Here is a 13,926-nt window from a genome sequence, read left to right as displayed (position 1 = left end):
CTGTCTGAGATAGACAGGCCATAAAAACAAAAATATAACACATAAATTATAAAATATACATCAATTTAGATAACTACCTATATTAATATTTTTGAAAAATTATCGAGCGCTCCGGTTCGTAAAACTTTCTATTTCGAGTGCTGCTGAATATCATCTACATCAACACCTTCGATGCCTCCGGATATGGCTATAAGAATAATCTCTTCGATGATATTTTGAATATCATTTTCATAATTGCAGTGAACAACCTTTTCTAAACACCCTTCATACACAACTGGGTGACATTCCACACTTTGTCGATGTTTCTGATAGCTTTCATAATAATAAATTGTTCCCACCAAATCCGCATGGTATCTCTCACCTCCATCAGTTTCTTCAATGAGTTGAGAGAAGAAGAGTTAGACGATCCTTGTATGCTTTAAATCCAGAAGCAGTCTTCTCCTCTATGGAAATAAACATACGTGTTGGCATTCGTTTCCAATAGAGTCCCGTTTCATACACATTAAAAATTAAATTTGGTGAATAATTTCCCCTTTCCACAATTTCTAGTTTTAAAAAAGATCGCGATATAACGAATCCGCACTCGCCGGGGTTGCGATTAAAGGGGGGGGGGGGAACCCCTACAGGAGAACCATAATCGAATATGCCTGAAGTGTTGATTATACAAATTTTAATACCAAGTGTCTCTTTTAGTCGAATGCTCCTACTAGAGGTACCTAGTGGAAAAATATTGAGCTAGCCAATTCAATACAATTTATTGAAAATATACATTTTAAAATTTTTTAATTAATCAATACGTATCTAAAATCATTAAAAATAAAATAGATATTTTAAAGACAAAGATTTACAATTTAAAAAAAACATAAAATATGAAACTGTTGAAGTACTATCTCATTTTATTATTACATAATATTATTTTATGGTTATGTTTATCATCATTAAGTTTTCTCTAATTTTTATGTAATATTTTTTAATAATCCATAGTTTTTATGTAATTTATATTATAAAAACATTAATTTTCCTAAAAAAATAAAGATAATACGTATAGCTTGAAATACTTTTTATTTACATTGAATCTAATTTTCTAAATCATAAATCGAAAAAAAATATGTATAATTTTGTAATGTGTAAATGTTTTTTCAGACGGATTTACCAAACAAGTCCAATATTGATTTGTCAGTTGATGTGGATGGTGCAGTGTATACTCTTAACTCGAATGTTGATATCAACAAAGGTGCCACGTCCATTATCGATATTAAGGCTTCCCAACCCGGCAGCCAGCCTGGAAGGTAACAAATTCTTCATTTTGTAAACCATAATAATACTGTTCTGCTAAGTAAAAAGACAGTGTTTTTGATTTTAGTTTTATGTTTTGAACTACCGTTTCTCTTATATTATTGGATTGTTTTGCATAATCTCTAAATAGATAGTGTATATTTGGAGATTATGTCAAAAAATCCAATAATTTCAAATAATATAAGTGAAAAAGTTGTTTAAAACTTGGGTTCTCATTTCACCAAAACCATAAACACTGTCTTTTTACTTAGCAGGGCACAATGTGACCATAATCAATTTTATTGTCATCCATAAGTTCCTACATGAGTATTTAATATGTAATTCCTTATATGAGCTACAAGTTTGTAATAATTATGATTATTTAATCAATAATTATTTCAAAGAACCATCACGATTTAGTTGAATAAACAATAATGCAAAATTAATAAATAACAATACGTAAGTAAGCAACCAAAGCATGGTCCATAAACATAAACATAATCATAGATATCATACATGATCACAGCTCCTAATACATAACAAAAAGAGTCAATCATACTCAATTGCCATTTTAACACAAAGTACAACACGACACTATAAAATAGCTATCCATATTTTCAAATACACTGTATGGAAAAGCAGTATCTTAAGTTGAAATTTTGTTATAGTCTGAAGAAAATAACCGCCAAACCATACAATTAATTGCATCATTGTGACCGTGCATCAGCAAATTAAATTTAGTAATTAAATTTTCGAATATCCTGTAGCGTCCCGGGGGCAGAGGCGTTTAAAAATCTTTGGTGTAAGAGAAAAATTATTACAGTTACTATGATAATATGATCTTGCCTCATTAGACAGTATGATTCTGCCTCCAAAAGCTTTGATTTTATATTTTATTGAATGAATTCACTATTCCTTTTTCAGACTTTACATCAAGAGTATGAAACTTTCCGACCGAAACGTCGAGGGACACGCTATCGTAGAGAACTTCGGGGACTTCAGCCTAGACATGATGGTCAACGGAGAATTGAACGGAGCCGACGACTTCAAGATCAAGGTTGACATCGACTGCCCCAAGTTTAACGCCCAGAAGTTGCACTTTGAGGCCATCAACGAACCGACCGGCGGAGCGCACAAGATTCAATTCTTCGCCACTGAAAACGGCAATAACGTTCTCAGCGGAGTGTAAGTTAAAATCAATGTCTATGAATTATTTATGCTCTTTAAAATCTGAATGTTAGCCTGTTTTCGTACAAAATAGGTCTATTAAAGTTGATTTCAAGTATCCATTTCGAAAAACTGAGTTTACAATAGAACTATATTAGGACAAAATCTGATACTCGTAATACAGGCACATTCTACATCTAATCTCAACAATTCCGAAACCATCAAAAGCAAAGGAAAGAAATGTTTATAAACTTTATAACTAACAGAAACTGTTAAATTAATAAGATAAAATCAAATGCCAATAAGTCTAATTTCATAATTTTGCTTCGATTTATTGCAATTTATAAAGGGTTGATCAAATAATAAAAAATGCCATAGATATTATTCTAATTTGAAAAAAATTGAATTTGAATTTGAATAGCTGCACTAAAATAATATAGAAATAAAATTGTTATATTACACCTTTTTCATATCATTCAGCCATAAATCACTGTCGATAAATGAGATAAAATGCTGTACCTGACCAATCAGAGGACAAACATGCCATCTTAATTTTTCATACACCTTTACCTAATCCTTAAAAGGTTATTATTTTTCAAAACCATGTTTCTGCTGTTAGTGAGTTTTGAGTTGTGAGCCGCGAATATAGACAAAATTATATTGACAAACATTTGCAAAATTACATAGAATTGTTTCTAGCCCATTCTCCCAACCCATTGGGTCCTTGCACTGGACCAAAAATATTATCACTACTGTCATCCAGTTGATAGGCATTTTTCAATAAAGTTTATTTTTACCAAAGACTACAATGCAAATATTTTTTTAAATATTCAGGACTACATACAACAGCAAATATGAAGGACAGAAGTTCATCATGGAAGGAACAGGAAATGTCAGAGTCAGAGACGAACAAAAGACTACCAGCTTCAAGTATATCCGAGATAAGAAAATCAGCGGAGACGAATTAGGAGTTGAAGTAAGTGAACATTTTGTAACCATAATCATAGCCATAACCATAACGGTAATCAAATTCAATTATGTAACTATTAAAAACCTACTGAAAGATTTCAAAGAGTATGTCGTTTTTTTGGTTTTATTGTAAAAGTACTGCAATAATATAACATTGACCACATTTTGATGAAAAAGAATGAAGACAGAGAGAAGAAATGAATAAATTGGTAGCAACCTGGTGCTGTAGCTACTGCCATCTGTAGTGCATTTGTCACAGCACAACATAACAATCACGGTTGGTTATCATAATAGCTTTTCTTCCAAGGTATTGAAAAATACTCTTTGAGCAATAGATGGACTGCATATTGAGTATTATCTCTAATGTATTAATGAATGCATCCAATTCTGCTAGCCTACTTCTTATTTGGCAAAATCCAATGATGATTGAATTTTTGGCTGCGGTTATAGAAACGCCCATACAAATGAAAATCGTATCGAGACCACTTTCGCTTTGGACTCACCTTAACCTTAGCGATATAAAACCTTATTGACTGATAATCGCTCTACACCAATCAGGCGACACCACACGGGCAACAAAAAGCTTAATACCAATGGGGCGACGAATGAACAGTCCCAATTGAATTACGAAACATTATGTATGTGTAAAACCTGTGCGAATTTAGCTAAAAGCCTATCTTATACCACAGTTAATGTGGTTGACATTTTGTTCAACGACGACTTAACCGATTTGATTGTTTGATAGTTGAGTCGATATTGATATTTTGACTAAATGGAACACATCACATCGGTATGCAAAATAATGAAAGCCATTTTATTGAATGTTAGGGTCGTGTCAATTGTCTATGATTGCGTTACAGAATATTGATTATTTATTTATATGTAATTTGTAATGGGCAACTCTTATTCATACTAATGTCATCTTTTCTGTAACAGGTTTTCTTCAACGTAGCTCTTGGAGTAAAGAATGTTGTTGTGGAGTTCAAGGACACCAACAAAGCATACAAATTCACCAGCGTCTATTGCGAAGAGAAGAAAGAGTGCGCACATGTTGAGGTTATCTCATCTTCAGACAGAGGTAAGCTAATCAAAAAATGATCCATTATTACTATTTCAAAGGTATTATTGGAATTTTTCTATGTATATTAGTTTTTGAAAGGTTACAAGTCAGGAAAAAAACATTCAAATTAGATGCATTGCAATGAAAATAATAAATGTTGCAAGAGTTCATAAAATTTAATTCAATGTTAAGAATAAAATCCTTATTAATTTTTATTCAGATAGCTACACGTTTCAATCGTTTTCCACGTATAAATAAGTATTGTGTTGATGTGAAAACTCTTTTAATTTTCAGTCAACTATATCTATATTATCAACTATAGATTGAAATCAGCTTATTGATAATAATTACTACTTAGTGTTATACCTATTTTCCTTTTTCCATTAGAAACAATGAGGTATCGAGATTAAAATAATTGTAACCCTAGCTAAGTACATTTATTGCTTATCATAAGTACCCACCTAATATACATTTTTAATTTTTCAGGAGACGACTCAATGTCAGTAAACTTCCAAGTTGGATTCGATCTGAGGAAACTCGGATTCGCTCCCGAGTTTGGTCTTCAATCCAAATTCGAGAAGCAAAAGGGCAAGCTTCCTGTGTACAACACTGACATGCACGTTACAAGAGGAGAACAAAAATACCACACTGAGATGTATGGAAAGATGGTCAAAGGAAGTGAGTTAATTAAACTCATCTAGTACTTGATTATTTTTAAAGTAAAAAAAGTAAAAAGTAAAAAATTATTAAAGAATATGATCAGTTTCCTTCAATTCCCAATTTGATATGGATTGTGGATTGTTATGATTGTCAGTTAACAATTTAATCCTTACAGAGCGAACGCCACAGCTGTTGTGTCCTGATTAGGGGGACATTAGATATAATTAGTATGTAATTTAAATGTGGTAATTAAAAAGTAATTAAATGCTCTGCAGTGAATCGGTTAATATAATATTTTAATATTATTAGGTACATAGTAAAGAAATGATATTTCTGTGTGGAAAAGAACAAGAAAAAGTCTAAAATTACCACATACAAAATAAAAGATTATTAAAATTGGTATGACTTTTAATTTCGGTGGCATTGATTTAACTTACCCCTCTAATCTCTTTTACGGATGATGGTTAATTTGGAATATTCAACTCTGTATGTAATCTTATAACTAAATAATATTGACTAGTATAAGAATGAGTTAACAGCTATTAATCTTTTTCCATACAGCATACCAGACGGCTTTCATCTCAAGCACTCCCAACCGCGTCATCTCTTTGGAAACCACAAACTCGTACGCCGAATCCGGTCTGCCCAACTTCCCTATTGTCCATGAAGCCATCTTCCACATGAACAAGAACGATCCCCGCACAAAAACTCACTTCAAGTCCAGCCTGGACCACCAGAAGACAGAGAGGGAAGTAAATTTGAACGGAGACATCTACTTCATCTATCCTGGAGCAGAAAAGGTACCATCGACAACTTGTTAATCTGTCTATCTTTGGATCACATCTATAATGTCAATAAATTGTGATAGTAATAATGTAATTCATTACCTCAATTTAATTACTAAGCCGACCGCTTCACCTCGGCGTAGATTGATAACACCTTAGAGCGCGTATATGTTATATTTAATTTGATTTTGGCTTGATCTGCAGGAAATGCAAGTGGTCCTCCGATCGAAATACGACTTACACAGCCACTCCGTCAACACAAATCTCAACATCGACATCTTCAAGAAGAAGAACCAGAAAATGATGATTGAATGCAAATTCAATCCAGTTATCTCATCCGATTTGGTTCAATATGATGCCAGTCTTCATGTATCAGGCAGGGTATGTCTTTACAGTCACCTATTTCACCATAAATGTAGATCATTTAAAATATTGGTATTTTGATGACCAATGGTTTTTGTCATTTTTTAGATTTGCAGTACACACATCCAACTTTTAGAAAGTTACCGCTATATTGATTCAAGCAAAAATTGTTTTGATAAAATATCATGAAGATGATAATATTTAAATACCTACAGCTATAATATAACATAAGATTTGTTTAGGATATTAACACAATCATAATAATGCAAATGTGCAATATTTAATATTATGAGCTAACGTTTTGAATATGAATGAACAGGGACTCGGATTGGAATGTGTCGCAGAAGAGAAATTCAGCATGACCAAAGACAGCCTCCAGATGTCCGGAAAGACTTCCCTCGGAGTGGAGAGGCAACGCAGAGAATACAGCTACAATGTAGATGTTACCAGCGATAAGCAACTTGTGAAGGTAACCTAACATAACTTTTGCCTAGCAAAATATCTTCAAAAACTACAATTAAGTTTTTTGTTTTATGTTGAGATTAGTCAACACTCATTTCTTTCTGGGAATAAAATACTCATGACATCTTTCAATGTATGACCAACCACTTCGCCTTGACTTTCTAATAAGAATAGTAATAATATACACTCGATTTGTCTTCTTCACTTCCACTAAGTGTCCTAAAGCATTGCTAATGGCTGCTTAAGCACATAACTATGACTATGCATTTGCCCCTTAGACATCGATTTAATGGAAAGTTAATCAAAAACACATAGATACTGCATCTACTGTTTTAAAAAAATTTGAAAATCTACACTGGCTTTTGCTACGAGACCGTCATTGTCTTTGAATATGCGAGAAACATGATAGTGAATTCATTTCACCAAATGACAAGTGATTTTAGTAATACAACGCCATCTGTATTTCTATTTCTAAACTACTAAATTACTTCAGTTTACAGGAATTGTTCAAGAGTTACTAATTTTTAACAGTTTGGCTTTCGCCTTAACTTGGCCCAGTTAACAGTTTGCTAATTGATTGATAATATTTCAGTATGTAATGTCTACTTCTCACTTTCAGGTGACTCTTCCAGCCGGCGATGTACTGTCCATCAATAATGAAATCAGCACTTCCGGCGACAAGGTCCCATCAGGCATCAACTGGAAGTTGATGGTTATCCTCTTCGGAGACATGAAGTACCAGTTCGACGGAAAGGTGGATGCCAGCAATGGAATGGTCGCCGAATGGAACGGAGGATGCTTAGGTGAGTTACTCTTTATTACTTCATAAAAACTAAACTATAGATTAAACTTTCTTAGACTTCAACTTGATGTGAATCGCTATAAAACAAAGTAATAATTGAGTCTTACCTTAGTTCATTTATGAACTATTCTAATGAACTCTGTCAGGATCATCATCAAAAAAACCATACACACAATCGCATCTCTACCAATTATTGCTGTAGCACATACTAATATAAATAAAAAATAACAATAATATTAAAAAAATACTTTATTGATGTAAAATATTTTTTCATTTAATTAGTTACCAATGAAGTACTGGTCCTGTCAGCCGCATTCGTTCCATCGAAACAGGCTGAGGTTTCCGCTTCTTACAAAGAAAATGGCCGAGTTCATCCTCTCATCAAGTTGGGATACTCAGTCAAGGGTGGAGCCCCAGCTTCAATTAACGCTTACAACATTGAGAACCTGAAGGCAGCCATGGTGAGTGTGATCTATTATTATAGCTCCAATGTGTGCTGATTTCTTGTCCCAGATGATGCAAAAGCCATTAAGGGTTTTCACCTATTTTGTGCGGCATCAAACAGTCGGTGTTCGTAACATGGGCTTTAAGCCTCGTATTCATATAAACACATTTTTTTCTCTTTGTGTACCACTTGACCACTAATCCAGTGATTATCACTTCTTCAAGCTAACCTCTCATCCCATTTCCATTTGATTTTTTTAGCAAACTCAGTTATATCACAGACCATTATCTGTTCCTTTATCCAATGGGGTATGTAACACTATAAAAAAAGAATCTTCCAAAACCTAAAGCCACATTTAGATCAAACAAGCGAATGTTTGTTCTTCCCCCACTCCAGCGAAATTCTTAACAACAAAAACGAGAATTTCACTGAAGTGGGGAAAGAACAAACATTCGCTCGCTTGGTCGAAATGCAGCTTTAAATATCTCTACTCAAACCACGAGTGGTTTGAAACACTAAAAAACTGAGCTGTTTTATTGTCACTAATTTTATTTTTCTTTTTCTATAGCAATCGGGAGGCACCAATCTCGACTTGATTTCAAAGCGGGCCACCCAATACACCAGGGTAGACCAAGAGCCCAGGAATAAGTTCAACAACAGGATTGCCACCATCTTCAAGAATGCCATTCCTGATTTCACCGCATGCAGAGATTATTTCAAAAATGAGCTTTCAGCCATTTCAGATGATCTGAAGAATGATGAATTCCTCCAACCGTTCCACGCTAACATGTGAGTAATTGAATCTTGTTTATTGACAGAGTTGATTTTTTGTTAATATGGAAAACAATAAATTGATGAACTAAGGATTCACTCAGTCCAAGTGAAAGTGAAATATAATTAAAATATCAGTTAGAAGCATTTTTCACATCACATACATATCTATTTATGAGTGAAACGGTATTACAACATGTGCTACATCATAAAAAAATTGAATGTGTATATTCAAATGGCAGTGATTTTACTTGTGCAATGATCGTATATAATAATCGCAATAATCGTAACATTAAATTTTGAATATCAAGTAAGCCATAAAATAATTTGACATTACCTACATAATGCCGGATTTATTTGTGATTTGTAAAAACTCAATAGTTCGGATAATCGAAAAAATAATAAAACAAATTTATATAATATATATATTTTATTAAATATACAGTGGAACCTCTCATAACAAGCACTTCTCATAACGAGCAAAACAAATTGTAAAAAAATGGCTCCCTCAACGAGCGACATTTCGCATAACGAGTGACGGGGAAAGAGGAAGTCCCCTCCAATAAAAAAATGGGTATTTTTTCGACATGGAAAGCATTGTCATATTTTACATTAATTTATATGGGAAAAATTGTTTCCCTTAACGAGTGTTTCACAATACGAGTAAGATGCTGGAACGAAGTATGCTCGTTATGAGAGGTTCCACTGTATATTCATTTTAGCACTATAACAGACCACGGTGCCCAGTGAGTGTAGTTTAGTAGTAGAAGTGAAATGATCACAAATATCTAGACTGAGAAAATCACATAAATATATTGTGTTACCTCCATGGACTCCACATTCTGAAGCGGGCCCCAGGTTAAGATGTTTGGCCGGCCCCCTACCTATCGCTAATGGTAAAGACAGTGTGACACACTGCAGTAGCGTTTTCCAAATGGCGTATGCGGTAAAATTAAAGTGTATTTTTAGCGATTTTTTGTAGTTTTAATATGTACACTTTTATTATTTATGTACATCCATTTGAGTTATGGAGTTGTCGAGTATTGGCACACAGCTTAACTTAGACTTAGACTTTTTTTTACTATTAAAGCAAATTTGTGATCTGTGTTTATTTCACTTATCTGGTCGACTTGTCACGCCGGGCCCTTTCTGAGCCCGGGCCCCCAGGCCAGAGCCCTGTCAGCCTCCCCTTTGTGGAGGCCATGGTTACCTCACTGGGAATTAAACCCGGAGCCCCCGGATGAAAGGCCATCACCTTATACACTAGACGGACTATGACTAGAATAAACCTCTTCAATAGCAATTTTTGAAAAATTCACTGTTTTTACCAAATATACGTTTAAAACTGTACGTTTTTCTTATAATCACATGTAATCGATGATCAAAAACAATAATCGAGGTCATGAGTCTTAGTGTATATTGTAATTACACTGCAACCAAAGGTGTTGGTAAAAATTTAATTAACCATAAACAATAAATACATCGTAAATGAACCAATCGGAGAAATAAAATATTGGAAGTGACATTAAAAATGTTTACACATAACTATGAAAGTGCTAATTGTAATTTATTCAACAGTGAGGCGTTTATGCAAATAGTTTACACAATCACGGAGAACTTCTTGGCAGCGTTCTCAAGAACCACACAGCTGATGGCGGAGACAGTGGAAGCCTTCAATGAATCATTCAACAATAGAATCTTGCCGGCTCTGACTGAGACCTACGATAAGTTGGTCACCGCTGCCGTCGCCGTCCTAAACTCTTTCATGGATCTCGCTATGAATTTCGTGGACTTCATCGATGGTATCGTGAAGAAGCATGCTGCCGATTGGCAACCAATCATGAAAGAGTTTGAGCAGACCCTCGACCGTGAGTACCCCATTTCTTTCCACCAACGTGCATGATAATAGAATTTATTTCACAATAGGTACTCAATTCTTCAGTTCAAATATTATAGAAATGTGATAATTTTGAAAAACGTCTGAAACATACATATTAGAAAAAATTCTAGAAAAAATGTTGGACTGAGTGGGACTAGAACTCACATCTTTCACTTTTCAGGTGAGTGCTTTCGTATCTTTACCTTAATTGATCACAAAGCAGATTGCCTCCTGATTGGTGGAATTTGAAGTAGCTCAGCTTAAACGAAAATATAAAAAATAATTTGCATGAATCATAGATGACCTATAGTTTAGAGGCCAAAGCACTCACCGGGAAAGTGAAAGACGTGAATTCAATTTCCAATCGGTCCAACTTTTTTTCTAGATTTTTTCTAATATGTATGTTTTTGAGGTTTTTCAAAATTGTAACATTTCTATAATAATGAATCAACATTCGTAAAACCTTGTGTATGCTCAATATTGAATAAAAAAAACAATCTTTCTTCTAACTTACCAACTTCAACAGGCAATTTTCGCCACTGATCTAGTTATCTGTCAATATTATTTGAAAGCGACACTAGTGAGATTGATCATTATATATTTATTTTTCCAGAGGCCCTCAATGCGTTCATGAAATGGTCCAATGAAATCCAAGAATCCGCTGCTGCCTTCATCGCTTCAATCACCAAGGAAATTGAAGAATTGCCTATCATCGGAATGATCAAAGAAAAGGTTATTATAAAAAATTGAAATACATAAATGAATGCTGTTATAAAATTATTGTAAAACACTAAAAATAGAAACTTTGTCATTGTTTTTTTTTTGACGAACAAACTTTTGAACCATGAAATCAAAACATCAACTCAGAACACTGACGACTGTTTATTAACAATTTACAATATTTTATTGGAAATCACCATTGTTTCTAATCATGACATGGCTTCTCTCAACAGACCGATGCGCTGTACTCACCTGATGGCATCATGGAAATCGTTAACTTCGTAGGTGGATGCTTCGCCAATCTTGTTCCAACCAAAGAATGGGACAACTTCTACAGTGCCCTGTTTAAATTCATCGAAAGGGTAAGTCTCTCGTAAAATTTTTTTTTTAAATTACAGTACTAACTAGAGGTGGTAAAACTGGTTGATTTTGAAGACTAAGTGTACTTCCTACCATAATACATAGTATTGAAACTTGTTCCAAAATACTCACTAGTATTTGGGATATTATATAGAGCGTTTGGCGTGCGAAGCTGTGTCAGTGCTTTTTAGTAGCCATTTTTATACAAATTGTTTATATAATTATTATCTGAGAAACTCGACGTGACGAAACCAGATACGCGTAAATACTTATTAGTCTTATACTCACCTGGAACTAAAACTAACTCCATATTATTACTATAAAACGAACTTGTCACCATTTCTGTCCTTCACTATACCAACTTTACAACTGGGGAGAAAGGGAGAGCAATGACGCCATTGACAGTTGAGTATATCACGGCTCGACATACGTGTATTATGCTATCTCGCTCGCGCGCATTTAATGTTAATAGTATTGAAAGTCTACCAACAGTACCAACTAGCGAGACGCTGCGATCCTCTCATCGCATGCATTCAAATTTGAACAAGTTTCTTGGAACAAGTTTATTGGGCCACACATACTGATTATGGGTAGTAGCATGCCGAGAGTACGCAAACTGGTGACAGTATTTCTAATACTGTCACCAGTTTTTTACTAATACCTAATATTTACTAAGACCTATCATTTTTTCATATAGGTACATCTCTATAGCCCTATTCACGTTTCCATCCTTTCTTACTATATGTACAGTACTCAGATATGCTATGCAGAATAAATGAGTTGCTGTGATAATTCACATCGAAAATCCTAATATAAGTATTGCAGTGACTGATGATTTGTGATTTTACAGAAAGTACGCAGAGAAAGTGGAAATGACTATGAAGAAATCCAAAACATCATTCAGAAGGGAAGCCTCGCTATTGATGGAATCTTCCACAACGCCAAGACTCATGTCGGTGCCAACGGATTTACTCCATTTGCCTTGGTCTATGTTCCAGTAAGTAATATACATAATATATAACAACTACTATCTTGTGACATCACAGTAAGCTGCCGCTACTGGACAAAGGGTTTTTCTTTGTGTTTAAAATGTTATCAGACTGATGCTTCCATCCCGTAGCACATTTTGAACCTTTAAACGAACATTGTCAGTCACCTCACGCGTACCGCGCTGCATCGACACCCACATTACCCAATAAAAAATTTTTATCATTTTCTACATGCCTGCACATCTTTGACTAATGTAAAAATCTTTGTTTTTTGTGGTTTTCTCTATGGATTTTCTATTAAATCATTATCTATTATCTATGGTCTGCAGGTTCGGGTTCTGTTCAAAATATTATCTATTGATGTAATATCACAAGTAATTTCAACGTACGCACACGTAGAAACTGTTAAAATTAATTGAAATTAGCATGAATAATGAATAATAATTCCAAATACTAATACAATACATTAGAGTTGGCACTCTTCATCAGTGTCATTCTTAGAGAATTTACAGAGATGGTGATCGTTTAAAATATTTTGCAAAATGCCAAAACCATAGACTAAATTTGTTGCCGTGATAGCGTATAGTACGCGACGTGCATCTCAATATAATCACAACTTAAATCACTTCAGGTTGATTTGATAGTTCAGTGATTTATTTCGTTCCCCACTGTATAATTAATTAACCATGGACACTAAAAAAATATTATGTTTGGATAAAAAAAAACACAATATAACAAACACTCAAAATATTATATAATCTTTTGATACCTTGTGATATTCTAGAAATGTTTGCAACTTTTATTACCTTATTATTTTCTAAAAAAAAAACATTAATTGTTTTCTTTGTTTACAGTTCTCTCCTGAGTCAATTGGCACTCTGCCAATGTTGAAACAGCCCAAGATAAGCGCTGCCAACTATGCTCAAGAAGACCTTCCCAGCTTTAAGGACCTCTACCAATCCTACAGGCTTAACAGTTTCGATCCGGAAGACCTCATCCCGCCTTACAACAGTGAGACCCCTCACTAGATTATTAATTTTAGTTGAGAATCAAAATTCAAAATTCATAATGGTTCCATAAATTTATTATTCTGCTTTACTTAAATATTTTTTAAAAATAATTTCACTGCAGGTACTGCTGTAAAAAAGTTTCTATTTAAAATCATATAAAATCTATCTATAAGTAGTAAGTCTCTATTGCGAACTTTATGAGTTTCCGA

General features: G+C 34.0%; 1 protein-coding gene across 1 annotated transcript in view; it reads left to right on the top strand.

The window, feature by feature from the left end:
• Positions 1–13,926, top strand: part of LOC147067416 (apolipophorins-like) — a 78,837-nt gene that overhangs the window by 52,835 nt on the left and 12,076 nt on the right. Inside the window, exons 34-49 of the mRNA XM_085953937.1 lie at positions 1,144–1,289; positions 2,200–2,460; positions 3,277–3,418; positions 4,348–4,489; positions 4,958–5,149; positions 5,693–5,931; positions 6,121–6,297; positions 6,599–6,748; positions 7,361–7,544; positions 7,826–8,004; positions 8,557–8,777; positions 10,338–10,627; positions 11,252–11,370; positions 11,592–11,720; positions 12,569–12,715; positions 13,562–13,718. Of these exons, the coding sequence (XP_085810063.1) occupies positions 1,144–1,289; positions 2,200–2,460; positions 3,277–3,418; positions 4,348–4,489; positions 4,958–5,149; positions 5,693–5,931; positions 6,121–6,297; positions 6,599–6,748; positions 7,361–7,544; positions 7,826–8,004; positions 8,557–8,777; positions 10,338–10,627; positions 11,252–11,370; positions 11,592–11,720; positions 12,569–12,715; positions 13,562–13,718 (2,875 nt within the window). The remainder of the gene's footprint in view (positions 1–1,143; positions 1,290–2,199; positions 2,461–3,276; positions 3,419–4,347; positions 4,490–4,957; positions 5,150–5,692; positions 5,932–6,120; positions 6,298–6,598; positions 6,749–7,360; positions 7,545–7,825; positions 8,005–8,556; positions 8,778–10,337; positions 10,628–11,251; positions 11,371–11,591; positions 11,721–12,568; positions 12,716–13,561; positions 13,719–13,926) is intronic.

This window comes from Rhyacophila brunnea, unplaced genomic scaffold (assembly GCF_057557595.1).
Source record: "Rhyacophila brunnea isolate RB1 unplaced genomic scaffold, BYU_Rbru_1.0 scaffold_4, whole genome shotgun sequence".
Classification (NCBI taxonomy): domain Eukaryota; kingdom Metazoa; phylum Arthropoda; class Insecta; order Trichoptera; family Rhyacophilidae; genus Rhyacophila; species Rhyacophila brunnea.
This window is presented reverse-complemented; position numbering and strand designations above follow the sequence as displayed.